The 20,994-nt window shown below is 43.7% G+C and overlaps 2 protein-coding genes across 4 annotated transcripts in view; both read left to right on the forward strand.

Moving 5' to 3' along the window:
• Positions 1 to 6,763, forward strand: part of usp16 (ubiquitin specific peptidase 16) — a 28,340-nt gene extending 21,577 nt beyond the window's left edge. For both annotated transcript variants that reach the window (XM_029716028.1, XM_029716029.1), the window contains one exon: positions 5,311 to 6,763. In XM_029716028.1, the coding sequence (XP_029571888.1) occupies positions 5,311 to 5,426 (116 nt within the window). In that variant the 3' untranslated portion in view covers positions 5,427 to 6,763. The remainder of the gene's footprint in view (positions 1 to 5,310) is intronic.
• A 1,400-nt stretch (positions 6,764 to 8,163) lies between these two features.
• Positions 8,164 to 19,546, forward strand: LOC115163832 (transcription regulator protein BACH1). 2 transcript variants are annotated; one of them, XM_029716031.1, is made up of 5 exons: positions 8,164 to 8,295; positions 8,947 to 9,209; positions 13,235 to 15,121; positions 15,236 to 15,442; positions 15,872 to 19,546. In XM_029716031.1, the coding sequence occupies exons 1-5, from the start codon at positions 8,289 to 8,291 to the stop codon at positions 16,151 to 16,153; spliced, it is 2,646 nt and encodes an 881-aa protein (XP_029571891.1). In that variant the 5' UTR covers positions 8,164 to 8,288; the 3' UTR covers positions 16,154 to 19,546. The 2 variants fall into 2 exon arrangements, with proteins under 2 accessions (XP_029571891.1, XP_029571892.1); XM_029716032.1 differs by having other exon boundaries at positions 8,950 to 9,209.
• Positions 19,547 to 20,994: the final 1,448 nt, after the last annotated feature.

The raw sequence follows: 20,994 nt of genomic DNA on the forward strand, positions 1-20,994 counted from the left end.
ACATCAGAGAGCTGTCTGCCGATAGAATGATGGAGAACAGTAGCTCCACATCAGTCAGAGTGCTGTCTGCCGATAGAATGATGGAGAACAGTAGCTCCACATCAGTCAGAGTGCTGTCTGCTGATAGAATGATGGAGAACAGTAGCTCCACATCAGTCAGAGTGCTGTCTGCTGATAGAATGATGGAGAACAGTAGCTCCACATCAGTCAGAGAGCTGTCTGTTGATAGAATGATGGAGAACAGTAGCTCCACATCAGTCAGAGAGCTGTCTGCTGATAGAATGGTGGAGAACAGTAGCTCCACATCAGTCAGAGAGCTGTCTGCTGATAGAATGGTGGAGAACAGTAGCTCCACATCAGAGAGCTGTCTGCTGATAGAATGATGGAGAACCGTAGCTCCACATCAGAGAGCTGTCTGCTGATAGAATGATGGAGAACAGTAGCTCCACATCAGTCAGAGAGCTGTCTGCTGATAGAATGATGGAGAACCGTAGCTCCACATCAGAGAGCTGTCTGCTGATAGAATGATGGAGAACAGTAGCTCCACATCAGAGAGCTGTCTGCTGATAGAATGATGGAGAACAGTAGCTCCACATCAGAGAGCTGTCTGCTGATAGAATGAAGGAGAACAGTAGCTCCACATCAGAGAGCTGTCTGCTGATAGAATGATGGAGAACAGTAGCTCCACATCAGTCAGAGTGCTGTCTGCTGATAGAATGCTATTGTTGAATTCTCAAGAGTTTAGAAGTGAAACTGAAGCACAAAATGAGTCTGACGCTGAGCAGAAATTACAATAAGAACCATTTTAGATCTGCGTTTACAAAACGCAAAAAAAAAAATCTTATGCGTTATACATTTAGGTTGGAGTCATTAAAACTCGTTTTTCAACCACTCCACAAATGTTCTTGTTAACAAACTATAGTTTTGTTGGTTGGTTAGGAGAGCTACTTTGTGCATGACACAAGTAATTTTTCCAACAATTGTTTACAGACAGATTATTTCACTTATAATTCACTGTATCACAATTCCAGTGGGTCAGAAGTTTACATACACTAAGTTGACTGTGCCTTTAAACAGCTTGGAAAATTCCAGAAAATGATGTCATAGCTTTAGAAGCTTCTGATAGGCTAATTTACATCATTTGAGTCAATTGGAGGTGTTCCTGTGGATGTACACTGCTCAAAAAAATAAAGGGAACACTAAAATAACACATCCTAGATCTGAATGATTGAAATAATCTTATTAAATACTTTTTTCTTTACATAGTTGAATGTGCTGACAACAAAATCACACAAAAATAATCAATGGAAATCCAATTTATCAACCCATGGAGGTCTGGATTTGGAGTCACGCTCAAAATTAAAGTGGAAAACCACACTACAGGCTGATCCAACTTTGATGTAATGTCCTTAAAACAAGTCAAAATGAGGCTCAGTAGTGTGTGTGGCCTCCACGTGCCTGTATGACCTCCCTACAACGCCTGGGCATGCTCCTGATGAGGTGGCGGATGGTCTCCTGAAGGATTTCCTCCCAGACCTGGACTTAAGCATCCGCCAACTCCCGGACAGTCTGTGGTGCAACGTGGCGTTGGTGGATGGAGCGAGACATGATGTCCCAGATGTGCTCAATTGGATTCAGGTCTGGGGAACGGGCGGGCCAGTCCATAGCATCAATGCCTTCCTCTTGCAGGAACTGCTAACACACTCCAGCCACATGAGGTCTAGCATTGTCTTGCATTAGGAGGAACCCAGGGCCAACCGCACCAGCATATGGTCTCACAAGGGGTCTGAGGATCTCATCTCAGTACCTAATGGCAATCAGGCTACCTCTGGCGAGCACATGGAGGGCTGTGCGGCCCCCCAAAGAAATGCCACCCCACACCATGACTGACCCACCGCCAAACCGGTCATGCTGGAGGATGTTGCAGGCAGCAGAACGTTCTCCACGGCGTCTCCAGACTGTCACGTGCTCAGTGTGAACCTGCTTTCATCTGTGAAGAGCACAGGGCGCCAGTGGCGAATTTGCCAATCTTGGTGTTCTCTGGCAAATGCCAAACGCCCTGGACGGTGTTGGGCTGTAAGCACAACCCCCACTTGTGGACGTCGGGCCCTCATACCACCCTCATGGAGTCTGTTTCTGACCATTTGAGCAGACACATGCACATTTGTGGCCTGCTGGAGGTCATTTTGCAGGGCTCTGGCAGTGCTCCTCCTGCTCCTCCTTGCACAAAGGCGGAGGTAGCGGTCCTGCTGCTGGGTTGTTGCCCTCCTACGGCCTCCTGCACGTCTCCTGATGTACTGGCCTGTCTCCTGGTAGCGCCTCCATGCTCTGGACACTACGCTGACAGACACAGCAAACCTTCTTGCCACAGCTCGCATTGATGTGCCATCCTGGATGAGCTGCACTACCTGAGCCACTTGTGTGGGTTGTAGACTCCGTCTCATGCTACCACTAGAGTGAAAGCACCGCCAGCATTCAAAAGTGACCAAAACATCAGCCAGGAAGCATAGGAACTGAGAAGTGGTTTGTGGTCCCCACCTGCAGAACCACTCCTTTATTGGGGGTGTCTTGCTAATTGCCTATAATTTCCACCTGTTGTCTATTCCATTTGCACAACAGCATGTGAAATTTATTGTCAATCAGTGTTGCTTCCTAAGTGGACAGTTTGATTTCACAGAAGTGTGATTGACTTGGAGTTACATTGTGTTGTTTAAGTGTTCCCTTTATTTTTTTGAGCAGTATATTTCAAGGCCTACCTTCAAACTCAGTGCCGCTTGACATCATGGGAAAATCAAAAGAAATCAGCCAAGACCTCAGAAGAAAATTGTAGACCTCCACAAATCTGGTTCATCCTTGGGAGAAATTTCCAAACGCCTGGAGGTACCACGTTCATCTGTACAAACAATAGTACGCAAGTATAAACACCATGGGACCACACAGCCACCATACCGCTCAGGAAGGAGACGCGTTCTGTCTCCTAGAGATGAACGTACGAAAAATGCAAATCAATCCCAGAACAACAGCAAAGGACCTTGTTAAGATGCTGGAGGAAACGGGTACAAAAGTATCTATAGCCACAGTAAAACGAGTCCCATATCGACATAACCTGAAAGGCTGCTCAGCAAGGAAGAAGCCACTGCTCCAAATCCGCCATAAAAAGCTAGACTATGGTTTGCAACTGCACATGGGGACAAAGATCGTACTTTTTGGAGAAATGTCCTCTGGTCTGATGAAACAAAAATAGTACTGTTTGGCCATAATGACCATCGTTATGTTTGGAGTGAAAAGGGGGAGGCTTGCAAGCCGAAGAACACCACCCCATCCGTGAAGCACGGGGGTGGCAGCATCATGTTGTGGGGGTGCTTTGCTGCAGGAGGGACTGGTGCACTTCACAAAATAGATGGCATCATGAGGCAGGAAAATTATGTGGATGTATTGAAGCAACATCTCAAGACATCAGTCAAGAAATTAATGCTTGGTCGCAAATGGGTCTTCCAAATGGACAATGACCCCAAGCATACTTCCAAAGTTGTGACAAAATGGCTTAAGGACAACAAAGTCAAGGTATTGGAGTGGCCATCACAAAGCCCTGACCTCCATCCCATAGAAAACTTGTCGGCAGAACTGAAAAAGCGTGTGCGAGCAAGGAGGCCTACAGACCTGACTCGGTTACATTTTACTCATTTAGCAGACGCTCTTATCCAGAGCAACTTACAGTAGTGAATGCATACATTTCATACATTTTATTTTTTTCGTACTGGTCCCCTGTGGGAATCGAACCCACAACCCTGGCGTTGCAAACACCATGCTCTACCAACTGAGCCACACGGGTTACACCAACTCTGTCAGGAGGAATGGGCCAAAATTCACCCAACTTATTGTGGGAAGCTTGTGGAAGGCTACCCGAAACGTTTGACCCAAGTTAAACAATTTAATGGCAATGCTACCAAATACTAATTGAGTGTATGTAAACTTCTGACCCACTGGGAATGTGATGAAAGAAATAAAAGCTGAAATAAATCATTCTCTCTACTATTATTCTGACATTTCACATTCTTAAAATAAAGTGGTGATCCTAACTGACCTAAGACAGGGAATTTTAACTTGGAATAAATGTCAGGAATTGTGAATAACTGAGTTTAAATGTATTTGGCTAAGGTGTATGTAAACTTTCAACTGTATTTATTTGTTTCCCTAACTGTCTTTATTGTGACAAATGTTGTCTTTATTGATACAATGTTTTTCTTTTGTTTTGTCTTTTTTTTTTTTTTTAGTAAATTATATTTGCCAAATAATTTAAGGTATGCGGGGACATGTTATCAAATATAAAACTCTACATTTTAATTCTAAATGCTTGCAAAATCAGTTTATTTAACAATAAAATAATGTTTCTTTGCAGGACAAGGATTGTCTTGACTTTTAAGAATGCCTGAATTGCTTCACGTTACAATTTTGAAGTTTCACCACCATTGTTATTGCCATGGCGATATGTTGGCACATGAGAACTATTAGAATATGGCAAATGTTAGTCAATTCTTGTATTCTATCCATGCTGGGTTTTTTTTTTTGCGGGCTACCAGAGACATGATAGGTGAGCAGGGCATACAGGCTGGCTACTTTTATTAATGAGCAAACGGTGGTACGCTGAGCCGAATGCATCATAACCCTAATAGGAAACACTTCAACCACCTATCTATTTATTTATTTATTTATTTATTATTTATTTATTTATTTATTGACATTCTAGCTTTATGTGTGTCGTCCCCTGTAGCTCAGGTGGTAGAGCATGGTGTTCGCAACGCCAGGGGTTGTGGGTTCGATTCCCACGGGGGACCAGTACGGGAAAAAAATGTAATATATTCACTACTGTAAGTCGCTCTGGATAAGAGCGTCTGCTAAATGACTAAAATGTAAAATATTTTTTTTTAAGGTGAAGATATTACCTCCAGCTGCTTTTATCCACACAAGACACTTCATGGGAAATGCACCGTGGCAATTCTTGTCTCATTTCTATGCAAACTGTCTAAATGTCGACAACGAAAAAACAAATCACTGGACAAATTCATGGAAACATTGCCCCCTTTTTTAAATTTTTTTTTTTTAAAGCACACAGTAGCCATCTTGGTACATCCATTTTTGGGCATTTCAATTATTGAGAGATGTATGTATATGACTAGCCATTGATTATTTTTATAGTATAACTTCTAAATGCCTCATGAGCTTAGTTCGATTGTCGGACCTCATTCTTTATTTTTATGCTTATAAACAAACTTAACACCCATTACCTCTCCCCTTTCCTTCTCCCCCAAGGCGAACCGGTGAAAGGGTCGTGGTTCCACGTGAGTGACAGTAGTGTGCAGCCAGTCACAGAGAGCAAAGTGCAGAGCTCCCAAGCCTACCTCCTATTCTACGAGAGGATCTCCTAGACCTGCCTACGTCCCGACTTCTACCCTATTTACCAACATACTGTAGGCTGTGTTTACACAGGCAGCCCTGGTTCTGATCTTTTGACAATAATTGTTCTTTTGACCGATCAGATCTTATTCCAATACTTGGCCAAAAAGATCAGAATTGGGCTGGCTGTTTAAACGCAGCCATAGTGCACTACTTTTGGCCAGAGTCTTATTATGCAGCCTTATGAGGCTTTTCCCAGCCAAACTTAGTGCACTATAAATGCCCTATTCCCTACATAGTGCACTACTTATGGCCTGAGACATTGTACTGGTATTGATATAAGCCAGATGAAATGCAGAGTGACTACGAGTGAAGTATTTTTGTTTTTTATAATCAATATAAAAGGGTTACGTCTTAAATAGAACCCTATTGTCTATGTGGTGCATTACATTTCACCAGAACCTTATTTGCCCTGGTCAATAGCAGTGCACTAAAATTGAGAATAAAAAAAAATGGAGGGTGACATTTGAGACGTTGACAAATAGAATTCATTAAGATCAGGACTAGGGATGTCCCTAACGGAAAAATATTTAGCTTGGAAGTATTTTTTTAAAAAATTATGTTTTGTCAATGAATTAATTGTATCAGCAAGGGACATAAAAAGAATCCCACGTATTTTTACAGTGCATATGTGACTATACAGTGTTTTTTTGGGGGGGTTTTTGGGAGGAAAAGAGATCATTGTGGTGTGTCCCAAAGTGCACCGTATATAAGGGCACTACATTTTGATCAGAGGTCTAAATTGGAAATCGGGTGCCATTCAAAACGCAGCCATTGCTATCCTCTTAGACTGGAAACCATCGTAGAGTTTGTTTATTGATCTGTCTGATTGCTTGGTGTGTTGCACAGTATAAGCAAAATAAACCTGCCAATACCTTTTTTTTTATTATTATTATTATTGCTGCAATATGTGGCTTTTTGGGCAGACCTGACCAAATTCACATAGAAGTGCAGTTATAGATCTGTCATTCTTATTAAAGCAAGTTTAAGAATTGGTAGATATGTTCTATGTGTTCTATTTCTGAAAATACAATATTTTTTGGTTATGGAAAATATATTTCACAGCGGTTAAGATGGTATAATTATTCTCTACACTATACTTGCTTATTTTGTCACGAACTGTAATTAGGCAAATTATTATAATTTTAGCAGCCAGGAAATGGCATAGATTTTTCTGCATAGTGCTCCTTTTAAATTGTTAAAAAACGATCAGTGGAAAACCAATAATTTTTATGACATTTTTTTTATTTGAGTACTTTTTATATTGTGTTGTCAAGATGCAAATTAAAAAGCTTGAAATACAGAAAAATTCGACTGAGTTATTTTGCTGTGACGCAATCAGGGTTGGACGAGCCTGAACAGCCGCTCATGGTCACTGTTTACTTGTCTTTCTGACATGCGCAGTCAAATCAGAGAGGAAGAGGCGAAGCGAGAGGTTTTACTCCGCCCAAAATGTGTCTAGTAAAATAATTTTCTACTTGAGGCTTATTTGCTCGAATAGAAGTTTAGTAATGGTTAGGTTGTTAAGAACGCACTGATATACGTGAACACGTGGAATTTTGGCAACTTTGAAAATATGTGCTTGTTGTCAAAGAGATAAAGGACACATTGCTATAACTTGGAGATTTATTTTATTTCACCTTTATTTAACCAGGTAGGCCAGTTGAGAACAAGTTCTCATTTACAACTGTGACCTGGCCAAGATAAAGCAAAGCAGTTCGACACAAACAACAACAACACAGAGTTACACATGGAATAAACAATCGTACAGTCAATAACACAATAGAAAAGTCTATATACAGTGTGTGCAAATGAAGTGAACAAGTCAGTTAAACTGTTCCCAGGCCGTCATTGAAAATAAGAATTTGTTCTTAACTGACTTGCCTAGTTAAATGCAAAATTAATTGAAAAAAGTAAGATTAGGGAGGTAAGGCAATAAATAGGCCGTAGTGGCAAAATAATTACAATATAGCAATTAAACACTGGAGTGATAGATGTGCAGAAGATGAATGTGCAAGTAGAGATACTGGGGTGCAAAGGAGCAAAAATAAATAACAATATGGGGATGAGGTAGTTGGTTGGGATATTTACAGATCGGTCATGTACAGGTGCAATGATCTGTGAGCTGCTCTGACAGCTGATGCTTAAAGTTAGTAAGGGAGATATGAGTCCCCAGCTTCAGTGATTTTTGCAATTCGTTCCAGTCATTGGCAGCAGAGAACTGGAAGGAAAGGCAGCCAAAGGAGGAATTGGCTTTGGGGGTGACCAGTGAAATATACCTGCTGGAGCGCGTGCTACGGGTGGGTGCTTCTATAGCGACCAGTGAGCTGACAAAAGGCGGGGCTTTAGCTAGCAAAGACTAATAGATGACCTGGTGGGGCTTCCACCATTTGAAAGTAGTCAACTGAGTGGGAATTCCTATGAGTTGGGCGCAATAAGCCAACAAAGAAAAAAAATGGACTACTTTAAAATGGAGATAGCGTCTGTGACAGAACAAGCAGTGCAATTGAGGCTATAATGGCACAGATACAAAGTCCTTTATCTCTATGACCTAGTTTTCACTTGTATCTGCCCTCTCATTGGCTAGAATGGAACCATCTGATCTCGCCTGCCTTCCATCTTTGAGGACGTATTTGCATTGTTTGAGCGGTCACTTGACTATCTTGTCAATATAATAGACAATCTTTGGTCAAATAGAGTAACGCCAAATACTTCCTGGTGCATACGTTTATTGTCACATGACATTTTGTTTCACCAGTGGAATGTAGACCAACCGAAAGCAGCATTTTATCATAAACTGATGTAATATTAAATGGAACTGTCATCTCGGTGACATGACAGGTAGGTGAAATAATGTGTATATTCTAGACAGTGAGATAGGAATCAAACGATAACAATTGTAACTGCTTGCAAACTCTGCCCAATGCGAGAAAAAAGTTATAAATCATGATTGCGCGTTATTCCAGTTGGAACAACGTGAAAGTAGTGTGTGAATATACGTTGTAAAAAAAATATCTGTTATTTTATCAGTTGATCCGCTTTCTATAGGGAGGGTATGGATCCCCATAGTCTAACTCGATGTTTGCTATTCGATACAGTTCTGCTATTATAGCTTGAAGTTTCCTATGCATAGGTCTAATTCATGTGTTTTTTGTTTTAGTCATATTGAGGAATGAGGATAATTAAAACCTAAGAAATGAAACTCGGCAATATCCAAAACTGTTTTAAAAGAAGTCTAGAACGGAAGAAACCCCCCCGATGCTTCTCCTTCACTTGCCTAAGCATGAGTCAGCATTTCCTGCTATTGCTCAACCCCAGAAAAACACACAAACACACAACGGACACTAAGGCTTTTAATTGGACATCCGATTCGGGCCAATAGTAGAGAATATATTACTAATATACAATTATTAGAGAGAATTAATAGTTTACAATCCCAACAGTTGTTCTTGTCTATTTATCTTGTTTATGTCTGTCTGATATTTGTCCCAGCAGCTTGTCAGGTTGTCACCACCATGTCTCTCAGAGGCCACCGTACCTCCGTGTTCACATTCCAGTCTGCTGTTCATAGCTCCCACGTCCTGACGCGTCTCAACGACCAGAGACTGAGGGATGTGTTGTGTGATGTTACACTAGTGGCAGGTGGCAGGACGTTTAGGGCCCACTGCTCTGTACTGGCTTCCTGTAGTGACTACTTCCACAGCAGGATCATCAACCACACCAGCCCTAGCCTGGTGCTCACTCTTCCTGATCAGGTCAGGGTCATACACTACACTGTGGTTGTGTTCTCCAATGTCACCCTGTATTCAGAAAGTTTACTACCTCGTTGCCCATAGCGCAGGGTAATACAGAACGCGTTGTTAAGAAACGCTATCTTACTTCTGAAGTTGCGACAGTTGAATTCAGATCCCCTGATTTTTTTTCTCCACATTTTGTTACGTTATTAGACTTGTTAAAAAAAATAGTTTATTTCCCTCGTCTATCTACACACAATACCCCATAATGATAAAGCAAAAACACGTTGTTAGACATTTTTGCACATTTGTTAAAAAAAAAAGTTAATATTACATTTACATAAGTATTCAGACACTTTACTCAGTACTTTGTTGAAGCACCTTTGGCAGCGATAACAGCCTCAAGTCTTCTTGGGTACGACGCTACAAGCTTGGAACATCTGTATTTGGGGAGTTTCTCCCATTCTTCTCTGCAGATCCTCTCAAGCTCTGTCAGGTTGGATGGGGAGCATCGCTGCACAGCTATTTTCAGGTCTCTCCAGAGATGTTTGATCGGGTTCAAGTCCGGGCTCTGGCTGGGCCACTCAAGGACATTCAGAGACTTGTCCCGAAGCCACTCCTGCATTGTCTTGGCTGTGTGCTTAGGGTCGTTGTCCTGTTAGAAGGTGAACCTTCGCCCCAGTCTAAGGTATTGAGCGCTCTGGAGCAGGTTTTCATCAAGGATCTGTCTGTACTTTGCTTCGTTCATCTTTCCTTCGATCCTGACTAGTCTCCCAGTCCCTGCCGGTGAAAAACATCCCCACAGCATGATGCTGCCACCACCATGCTTCACCATAGGGATGGTGCCAGGTTTCCTTCAGATGTGACGCTTGGCATTCAGGCCAAAGAGTTCAATCTTGGTTTCATCAGACCAGAGAATCTTGTTTCTCATGGTCTGAGAGTCCTTTAGGTGCCTTTTGGCAAACTCCAAGCGGGCTGTCATGTGCATTTTTTACAGAGGAGTGCCTTTTTTACAGAGGAGTAGCTTCTGTCTGGCCACGAACATAACGTCCTGATTGGGGGAGTGCTGCAGAGATGGTTGTCTTTCTGGAAGGTTCTCCCATCTCCACAGAGGAATTCTAGAGCTCTGTCAGAGTAACCATTGGGTTCTTGGTAATCTCCGTGACCAAGGCCATTTTTCCCTGATTTCTCAGTTTGGCCGGGTGGCCAGCTCTAGGGAGAGTCTTGGTGGTTCCAAACTTCTTCCATTTAAGAATGATGGAGGCCGCTGTGTTCTTGTGGACCTTCAATGCTACAGAAACTTTTTGGTACCCTTCCCCAGATCTGGGCCTCGACACAATCCTGTCTCGGAGCTCTACGGACTATTCCATCGACCTCATGGCTTGGTTTTTGCTCTGTCATGCACTGTCAACTGTGGGACCTAATATAGACAGATGTGTGCCTTTCCAAATCATGTCCAATCAATTGAATTTACCACAGGTGGACTCCAATCAAGTTGTAGAAACATCTCAAGGATGATCAGTGGAAACAGGATGCACCTGAGATCAATTTTGTGTCTGAATACTTTTGTAAATAAGCTATTGTTTTTTTTATTTTTCTTTATACTTATTTTTTTAATGCAAAAAGAAATCTAAAAACCTGTTTTTGCTTTGTTATTATGGCGTATTGTGTGTACATTTGATGAGGAAAATGTTATGAAAATGTGGAAAATGTCAAGGGGTCTGAATACTTTCCCGAATGCACTGTATGGTGACATTATATGTAGGGAAAACGGTGCCAGGGCCCATAGAAGGGCTCTGGTCAAAAGTAATGCACTATGTAGGGAACAAAGGCCCATAGGGCTCCAGGGTCTGTAGGGAACAAAGGCCCGTAGGGCTCCAGGGTCTGTAGGGAACAAAGGCCCGTAGGGCTCCAGGGTCTGTAGGGAACAAAGGCCCGTAGGGCTCCAGGGTCTGTAGGGAACAAAGGCCCGTAGGGCTCCAGGGTCTGTAGGGAACAAAGGCCCGTAGGGCTCCAGGGTCTGTAGGGAACAAAGGCCCGTAGGGCTCCAGGGTCTGTAGGGAACAAAGGCCCGTAGGGCTCCAGGGTCTGTAGGGAACAAAGGCCCGTAGGGCTCCAGGGTCTGTAGGGAACAAAGGCCCGTAGGGCTCCAGGGCCTGTAGGGAACAAAGGCCCGTAGGGCTCCAGGGTCTGTAGGGAACAAAGGCCCGTAGGGCTCCAGGGTCTGTAGGGAACAAAGGCCGGAGCCCAGATGAATCAGTTGGATGGGCATTTCATTTCCATAGGTGGGCATGTTTTATTTACAGAACCTCCTATGTCATTTTTTAAAAGAGTTTTATAGTAAAGGCATGTAATTCAACTGTAAAAAATGTATTACCTTTTTAATGTGGCATGAATACAACCAGTTTGCTCTTTGTTTTAGTTGTGTTTCAGATAATTTTCTGCCAAATAGAAATGAATGGTAAATAATGTGTCATTTTGGAGACACTTTAAAAAAATAAAAAAAAGGTAAATAAGAATAGAATGTTTCTAAACACTTCAACATTATTGTCGATGCTACCACGATTACAGATAGTCTGTAATGAATCGTGGTTAATAATTAGTGAGAAAGTTACAGACGCACAAATGTCATACCCCCCAAGACATGCTAACCTCTCACCATTACAATAACAATGCAGGTTAGCATTTTATGTCATACCCCCAAGACATGCTAACCTCTCACCATTACAATAACAAGGCAGGTTAGCATTTTATATCATACCCCCCAAGACATGCTAACCTCTCACCATTACAATAACAAGGCAGGTTAGCATTTTATATCATACCCCCCAAGACATGCTAACCTCTCACCATTACAATAACAAGGAAGGTTAGCATTTTATATCATACCCCCAAGACATGCTAACCTCTCACCATTACAATAACAAGGCAGGTTAGCATTTTATATCATACCCCCAAGACATGCTAACCTCTCACCATTACAATAACAAGGCAGGTTAGCATTTTATATCATACCCCCCAAGACATGCTAACCTCTCACCATTACAATAACAAGGCAGGTTAGCATTTTATATCATACCCCCAAGACATGCTAACCTCTCACCATTACAATAACAAGGCAGGTTAGCATTTTATATCATACCCCCCAAGACATGCTAACCTCTCACCATTACAATAACAGGGAAGGTTAGCATTTTATATCATACCACCAAGACATGCTAACGTCTCACCATTATATTAACAGGGGAGGTTAGCATTTTATATCATACCCCCAAGACATGCTAACCTCTCCCCATTACAATAACATGGCAGGTTAGCATTTTATATCATACCCCCAAGACATGCTAACTTCTCACCATTACAATAACAAGGCAGGTTAGCATTTTATATCATATCCCCAAGACATGCTAACCTCTCACCATTACAATAACGAGGCAGGTTAGCATTTTATATCATACCCCCAAAACATGCTAACCTCTCACCATTACAATAACGAGGCAGGTTAGCATTTGGGGGGAGGGGTATGATATTTATTCCTCTGATTGGTGAGTCTTTCTGTCGGCGCGCATCTCGGGGAAAATAAATGATCTATATTTAAATAATTTATTTGGATGGGCAAGAAAGTACGGTAGGGCAGGCCAGACCCTCTAAGGCCCACCCAAAATGCAGGCCCTGTAGGGCTCTACTCAAAAGTAGTGCCCTATATAGGGAATAGGGTGTCATTTGGGACGCTGACTAACTCAACATCAAATCAAACTTTTTATTTGTCACAGTCGCCGAATAGAACATGTGTAGCCCTTTACCAACAGTGCAGTTCAAGAATAATTAAGAAAATATTTACCAAATAAACTAAAGTAAAAAATAATAAAAAGTAACACAATAACATAACAATAACGAGGCTATATACAGGAGGTACCGGTACAGAGTCAGTGTGGAGGCTATATACAGGAGGTACAGGTACTGAGTCAGTGTGGAGGCTATATACAGGAGGTACAGGTACTAAGTCAGTGTGCGGGGGTTAGATATTAACATATTTCCCTCTCCAGGTAACAGCAGAGGGGTTTGAACCATTGCTACAGTTCTGCTACACCTCTAAGCTGCTCTTCACCAAAGACAATATCGTGGCCATCCACAGGTGTGCCGGGCTCCTGGGGATTCACAACCTGGAGACTAGCTGCTTCGACTTCCTTCTGCCAAAGTTCCTGGAGGGTAGCAACATTACAGCCCAGGAGGCAAGAAGAAGAAGAGGAGGTTGCTGTCAGGGCAGGTCCTCCAACCAGGGAAGATTGCCTAGTGGCAGGTCCCCCAACCAGAGGAGGTCCCCCAGTGTTGATTCAGCCCACTGTACAGGCTGTCAGTCCCAAAGCAGGACCCCTAACCAGAGCATGTCCCCTAGCCAGGGCATGTTGCCTAGTGGCAGTTTAGCCCACAGTACAGACACAAACAGAGACAGAGAGCAGCAGGTTATACCTCATCCCCAGAACACAGGCCCGGGCCAGACAACAGGAAGTGATGTCAGGAACATAGGAAGTGACTTCAGGGCACAGTGTTCAGCTGCCAACCCAAGTGGAACAATGTCACCACAGTCACACCAGAGCTTAACAGTGCCTTCAGACAGAAACTTACAAATAGACTTCCAGTCGTCATCCCAATGTTCAAAGACCCTGGCCTTGCTAGTCAACCCGGTCAGCAGTGCTCGGGAGCAGTTCTGTTTGCAGACCTGTGGCCCCAACATGTCACCCTTATCTCTCGGGGGACTGACGTCCTCCAGTGGTCTTGGTGTCTGTCCCATCCTGGCCATGCCGTGTCCTGGTGGTGTTGACCGTAAGCCAGAGCCTGACACCGTGTTCAGTGATAGAGACATCCTAGGGATGGAGGCAGCGGTGTGTCCGATGACGACGGCTGAGGGGAGTCTGAGAGATTGCCCACTCTCCTGTGAACTGCCGTCCCATGACGATGTGAGCCCATCAGACCTTATTGGGGCAGCGGTTGGAGAGATGGATAATGACCAGCCTGCTGTTGGGAGTCTGATGGCTGATGAAGCTGGGTGTAACCCAGGTTCCTATAGCACGTGCCCACTGAGAGGCTCAGGGGTGGTAGAGGAGGCTGAGCTACAGCTACCTGTATTGGATCTCCTGGCATTACACAAAAGCCCTAGCTCAGAAAATAGTGAGGGGGAGAGCCATGGTGGATGCCTTATGCTCCCAAGGCCACGACGATTAGGTCAAGTAGATCAGCTACCTGTGTTAATGCAGAGAGAAAACCCTGGTCTGGATGGCAGCGTGGCTGTTGGGGGTCATCTCCCTGACTCCGCCCTCACTGACCCCTCCCTCTCTGACCCCACCCTCTGTGGTTTTACCCCTGATGGTAGGGGGTACGGACTTGGAGAGCGGAGCAGCGTGGAGAGGGAGGTGGCTGAACATCTGGCCAAAGGTTTCTGGCCTGATTTATGCCCCTCACAGACTGAACCTCTCCCTAGTCTCTCTAATCTGGACACCATGGAGCACGGAGGTCTGGGGAGAGTTCCTAATCTGGACACCATGGAGCACGGAGGTCTGGGGAGAGTTCCTAATCTGGACACTATGGACCACAGTGGTCTTGGAAAGGCTGCAGACTTCCCCTGGCAGCTAGACCTGAACTCAAATCCAGCAGACTGTCCCTTCCTTAGAGACCTGGGGACAGGAGAGGCAGGGGGGATGGAGGGGATGGAAGAGGTAGGGGGGGTGGGAGAGATGGGTAAGGTAGGACAGACAGGTGGGATGGGTGGGGTGGAGGAGACAGGGGAGGCCCAGACCCCCGGGGGGAACCACAGCCTGTCCCAGTCTGAGATGAGTCCCTACATGTCATCTGTTAACTCAGGAGAGGACTCAGACGGAGACCTGGACACAGACGGAGACACGGAGAGAGAGGCCAACAACAGGAGAGCACAAGAGGTCAGAGTTCTTACTGAAAGGTCACAGTGTATGTGTATTGGTGTAATGAGTTCCCAAATACTTTTGACCAGAGACCATCTGTCTTTTCATCCATCCCGTGTGTGTGTTCTCCAGGTTTGTCTGCCCTTCCCGGTGGTTCAGATATCGTCAGTGAGTCGTAGTGCCTTCCAGCAGCTCCTCAGATGCCAGCAGCTGACCCACGAACAGCTGGAATTCGTCCACGACGTCCGACGGCGCAGCAAGAACCGTGTGGCCGCCCAGCGCTGTCGCAAGAGGAAGCTAGAAGGCATCAGTAAACTACAGACTGAGATCAGCACACTGGTACGTCTGTGTTTGCTATCATCTCTCTTGCGGAGTTGGGTCAATTCCATTTAAATTCCAGTCCATTCAGAAAGTACAACCAAATTCCAATTCCACATTTTCCTCATTGAAATGCATTGGAATTGGAATTTCAGTGTACTTCCTGAATTGACTGGAATTTAAATTAAATTGACCACAAACCCTACTCTTGTCATTTATAATCCCATAATATGGCATTAGTCTGATTTTATAATCTGGCAATTTGATTTAATTGTAAACATTTCAACAATACATGTTATAAGTAGCAGATTATTCAACTGGAGTTTAGTAAATTGAGCAACGCATAAATAATTTGCCTCTTATGTGACTAATTACACAATGACATTCATAGCTGAGCTGTGTTTTATTTGTCCAGCGGGTTGTGATGTATCATTCTGTTCTGCCCCACAGAGAGGAGAGAAGAAGAGGCTGCTGGAGGAACGGGGCCACCTCCAGAGGAACATGGAGGAGACGTTACAGAGTCTGACAGGGCTGTGTCAGAGCGTCTGCAACGAGGCAGGGGTCTGTCATGAGCAGGACCAGCTACAGCTCCTAGCCAAGCTCCAGTCTCCTGATGTCCCTGTCTCAGCCCTCCTCAATACTCTGGCCTCCCCCGGCCTCCCCCTGGGACTGATGCCAGTTAGCTTAGAGCCCCAACCCCTGCCTATACCACCAGCACCAGCACAGCCCTAGACCCAATCACAGCCCCAACACTGCCTTAACCTGCCCTAGAGAACTGCCCCAAGGCTGTCCCAACCTACTCTAGAGAACTGACCCAAGAATGTACCAACCTACCCTAGAGAACAGCCCCAATGCTGCACCAACCTCAACCTGCCCTAGAGAACTGCCCCAAGGCTGTCCCAACCTTCCCTAGAGAACTGCCCCAAGGCTGCCCCAGAGAACTGCCCCAAGGCTGTCCCAACCTACTCTAGAGAACTGCCCCAAGGCTGCCCCGACCTTAACCTTCCCTAGAGAACTGCCCCAAGGCTGCCCCAGAGAACTGCCCCAAGGCTGTCCCAACCTACTCTAGAGAACTGCCCCAAGGCTGCCCCGACCGTAACCTTCCCTAAAGAACTGCCCCAAGGCTGTCACAACCTACTCTAGAGAACTGCCCCAAGGCTGTCCCGACCTTAACCTCCATAGAGAACTGCCCCATCCTGCCCTAGAGAACTGCCCCATCCTGCCCCAGAGAACTGCCCTAGAGAACTGCCCCAAGGCTGCCCCGACCTTAACCTTCATAGAGAACTGCCCCATCCTGCCCTAGAGAACTGCCCCATCCTGCCCCAGAGAACTGCCCCATCCTGCCCCAGAGAACTGCCCCATCCTGCCCTAGAGAACTGCCCCATCCTGCCCTAGAGAACTGCCCCATCCTGCCCCAGAGAACTGCCCCATGCTGCCCTAGAGAACTGCCCCATGCTGCCCTAGAGAACTGCCCCATGCTGCCCTAGAGAACTGCCCCATGCTGCCCTAGAGAACTGCCCCATGCTGCCCTAGAGAACTGCCCCATGCTGCCCTAGAGAACTGCCCCATGCTGCCCTAGAGAACTGCCCCATCCTGCCCTAGAGAACTGCCCCATGCTGCCCTAGAGAACTGCCCCATGCTGCCCTAGAGAACTGCCCATGCTGCCCTAGAGAACTGCCCCATGCTGCCCTAGAGAACTGCCCCATCCTGCCCTAGAGAACTGCCCCATCCTGCCCTAGAGAACTGCCCCATCCTGCCCTAGAGAACTGCCCCATGCTGCCCTAGAGAACTGCCCCATGCTGCCCTAGAGAACTGCCCCATGCTGCCCCATCCTGCCCCAGAGAACTGCCCCATCCTGCCCTAGAGAACTGCCCCATCCTGCCCTAGAGAACTGCCCCATCCTGCCCTAGAGAACTGCCCCATCCTGCCCTAGAGAACTGCCCCATCCTTCCCTAGAGAACTGCCCCATCCTGCCCTAGAGAACTGTCCCATGCTGCCCTAGAGAACTGTCCCATGCTGCCCTAGAGAACTGCCCCATGCTGCCCTAGAGAACTGCCCCATGCTGCCCTAGAGAACTGCCCCATCCTGCCCTAGAGAACTGCCCCATCCTGCCCTAGAGAACTGCACCATCCTGCCCTAGAGAACTGCCCCATCCTGCCCTAGAGAACTGCCCCATCCTGCCCTAGAGAACTGCCCCATCCTGCCCTAAAGAACTGCCCCATCCTGCCCTAGAGAACTGCCCCATCCTGCCCTAGAGAACTGCCCCATGCTGCCCTAGAGAACTGCCCCATCCTGCCCCATCCTGCCCTAGAGAACTGCCCCATCCTGCCCTAGAGAACTGCCCCATCCTGCCCTAGAGAACTGCCCCATCCTGCCCTAGAGAACTGCCCCATCCTGCCCTAGAGAACTGCCCCATCCTGCCCTAGAGAACTGCCCCATGCTGCCCTAGAGAACTGCCCCATCCTGCCCTAGAGAACTGCCCCATGCTGCCCTAGAGAACTGCCCCATCCTGCCCTAGAGAACTGCCTAGCGCTACATAGCAACATAAATCTAGAGCCATATACTGTATAGATCATCTAGATCTGTTATTGGATATAACTCTATACTGTATAGATAATCTAGATCTGTTATTGGATATAACTCTATACTGTATAGATAATCTAGATCTGTTATTGGATATAACTCTATACTGTATAGATAATCTAGATCTGTTATTGGATATAACTCTATACTGTATAGATCATCTAGATCTGTTATTGGATATAACTCTATACTGTATAGATCATCTAGATCTGTTATTGGATATAACTCTATACTGTATAGATCATCTAGATCTGTTATTGGATATAACTCTATACTGTATAGATAATCTATATCTGTTATTGGATATAACTCTATACTGTATAGATAATCTATATCTGTTATTTGATATAACTCTATACTGTATAGATAATCTATATCTGTTATTGGATATAACTCTATACTGTATAGATAATCTAGATCTGTTATTGGATATAACTCTATACTGTATAGATAATCTAGATCTGTTATTGGATATAACTCTATACTGTATAGATCATCTAGATCTGTTATTGGATATAACTCTATACTGTATAGATCATCTAGATCTGTTATTGGATATAACTCTATACTGTATAGATAATCTAGATCTGTTATTGGATATAACTCTATACTGTATAGATAATCTAGATCTGTTATTGGATATAACTATACTGTATAGATAATCTAGATCTGTTATTGGATATAACTCTATACTGTATAGATAATCTAGATCTGTTATTGGATATAACTCTATACTGTATAGATAATCTAGATCTGTTATTGGATATAACTCTATACTGTATAGATAATCTAGATCTGTTATTGGATATAACTCTATACTGTATAGATAATCTAGATCTGTTATTGGATATAACTCTATACTGTATGGCTCAGATGAACTCTCACTGTTATTCACTGTCTCAGTCTATGTCCCAAATGGCACCCTATTCAGTGCCCTACTTTTGACCAAGACCCGTAGGGCTCTGGTCAAAAGGTAGTGCACTAGATAAGGATCAAATCAAATGTATTTATAAAGCCCTTCTTACATCAGCTGATATCTCAAAGTGCTGTACAGAAACCCAGCCTAAAACCCCCAAACAGCAAGCAATGCTGGTGTAGAAGCACGGAAAATGCAATGCTGGTGTAGAAGCACGGAAAAGTCTATTCAGTCTGAAATATGAATTGGAGCAGAATGACATGTTTTTTTAATTGTATTTATTTTTTTAGACACTTTTGAAGGACTTGGTGTATGAACCTATAGACTTTAGCCCAGTGGGATTACAACACAGTATTGTGACAGCAGGACACCTGGATTCTAACCCTGGTCGGCGACGGTCACAAACACCTTTTTTGAAGGATTTACTGTAACGTTTTCAAGATGCATGTACCTTTTTTCCCCATGATATTTATTGTAACAGTATGCATACCTGTTAGGATGTAGGATGTGGACCTCTTTCTGACTACATTTCCATGTGCTTTTTAGCTGCCTTAACCGTACAGCATAATATCCATGCAATTTAAATGCAGTATTTCTTTCTTAATATAATAGCCATTCAATTTAAATACAGTATTTGTCATTAGCATAATAGCCACTCAATTTAAATAGAATATTTCTTACTTAACATAATAGCTATTCAATTTAAATACAGTATTTGTCATTAGCATAATAGCCATTCAATTTAAATACAGTATTTGTCATTAGCATAATAGCCACTCAATTTAAATAGAATATTTCTCACTTAACATAATAGCTATTCAATTTGAATACAGTATTTGTCATTAGCATAATAGCCACTCAATTTAAATAAGTAAGAAATATTCTAACATAATAGCCATTCAATTTAAATACAGTATTTGTCATTAGCATAATATCCATTCAATTTAAATAGAATATTTCTCACTTAACATAATAGCTATTCAATTTGAATACAGTATTTGCCACTAAATTTGAGATTCTCTTGAAGGTGCACAATACCAAGCACAAAGCCAAGAGACTTGGACCCATCATCTCTCTTGCATGAATTAATTAATTGAATTCATGAATCTCAGGAAACCACTTAGCCCGTCTATCTGTTCAGCCATTCGTTCGTTCGCCCGTCCATCAGTACTTTTATGCAAATGAAGATCATGATAGTTGTTGTCATTTTGATCATTTTAACAACTCATCTATTTGTTTTTAAGAGCATTAATTGAGGCATTTTATTATAATATCGATGACATGACATTCTGTCTTGTCAAATACATATAACGGTTTACATTTCGGTCTGGTATTATAACATACAGTATTGTAGGGTAGAAGTGATCAATGTGTACGTCCCAAATTGACCACTGTTGCCTATACGTAGGGCCCATTGTAGTTTGCTATAGACAATAGGGTGCCATTTGGGATTTAGCCAATGTGTATTATCTGCTACATTACGTTCCTTACTGATCTATTGCAAACACTTGCACATTCTTCACCTTGAGTGTATTGATTGTAGGCTTACAATTAATTGCTTAGTGTTTTGAATTCAAATGAGATATTTTGACGGCACCTTCATTTCAATAGGCGACATGTTTTACTGTAGATGGTAAAGCCTTCTAATTTCCACATTAAAGGTTTGGTAATGAATCTATTTTCCATTTTATTTTATCCAAACTTTCTCGACGCCACAGATTATATTGACCAGATACCGCCCTCACAAAAAAAAAAAATGTCTTTAAAAATGGGAAGGCAGTCGGGAGGAGGCAAGATCAGGTGGGACCATTCTAGCCAATGAGAGGACAGGTACACATGTGAACAACAGGCACAACTTTTTCCACTAGTTACCACTGCCACAAAGTCAAAATCGTCTATATCGTGAAAATTAATGAAAACCAAAAAAAAACAATATTTTTTGGTCCTAATATAAGGTTATGGTTAGGTACAAGGTTAGCAGTGTGATTAGGTTTAAAATCACCTTTTTAGAAGATCAATTGTAGAAATGTGCAGGTTTTATGACTTTGTGGATGTGGTAACTAGTGACAATGAC

The sequence above is a fragment of the Salmo trutta genome, chromosome 26 (genome assembly GCF_901001165.1).
Source record: "Salmo trutta chromosome 26, fSalTru1.1, whole genome shotgun sequence".
NCBI classification, from domain to species: Eukaryota; Metazoa; Chordata; class Actinopteri; order Salmoniformes; family Salmonidae; genus Salmo; species Salmo trutta.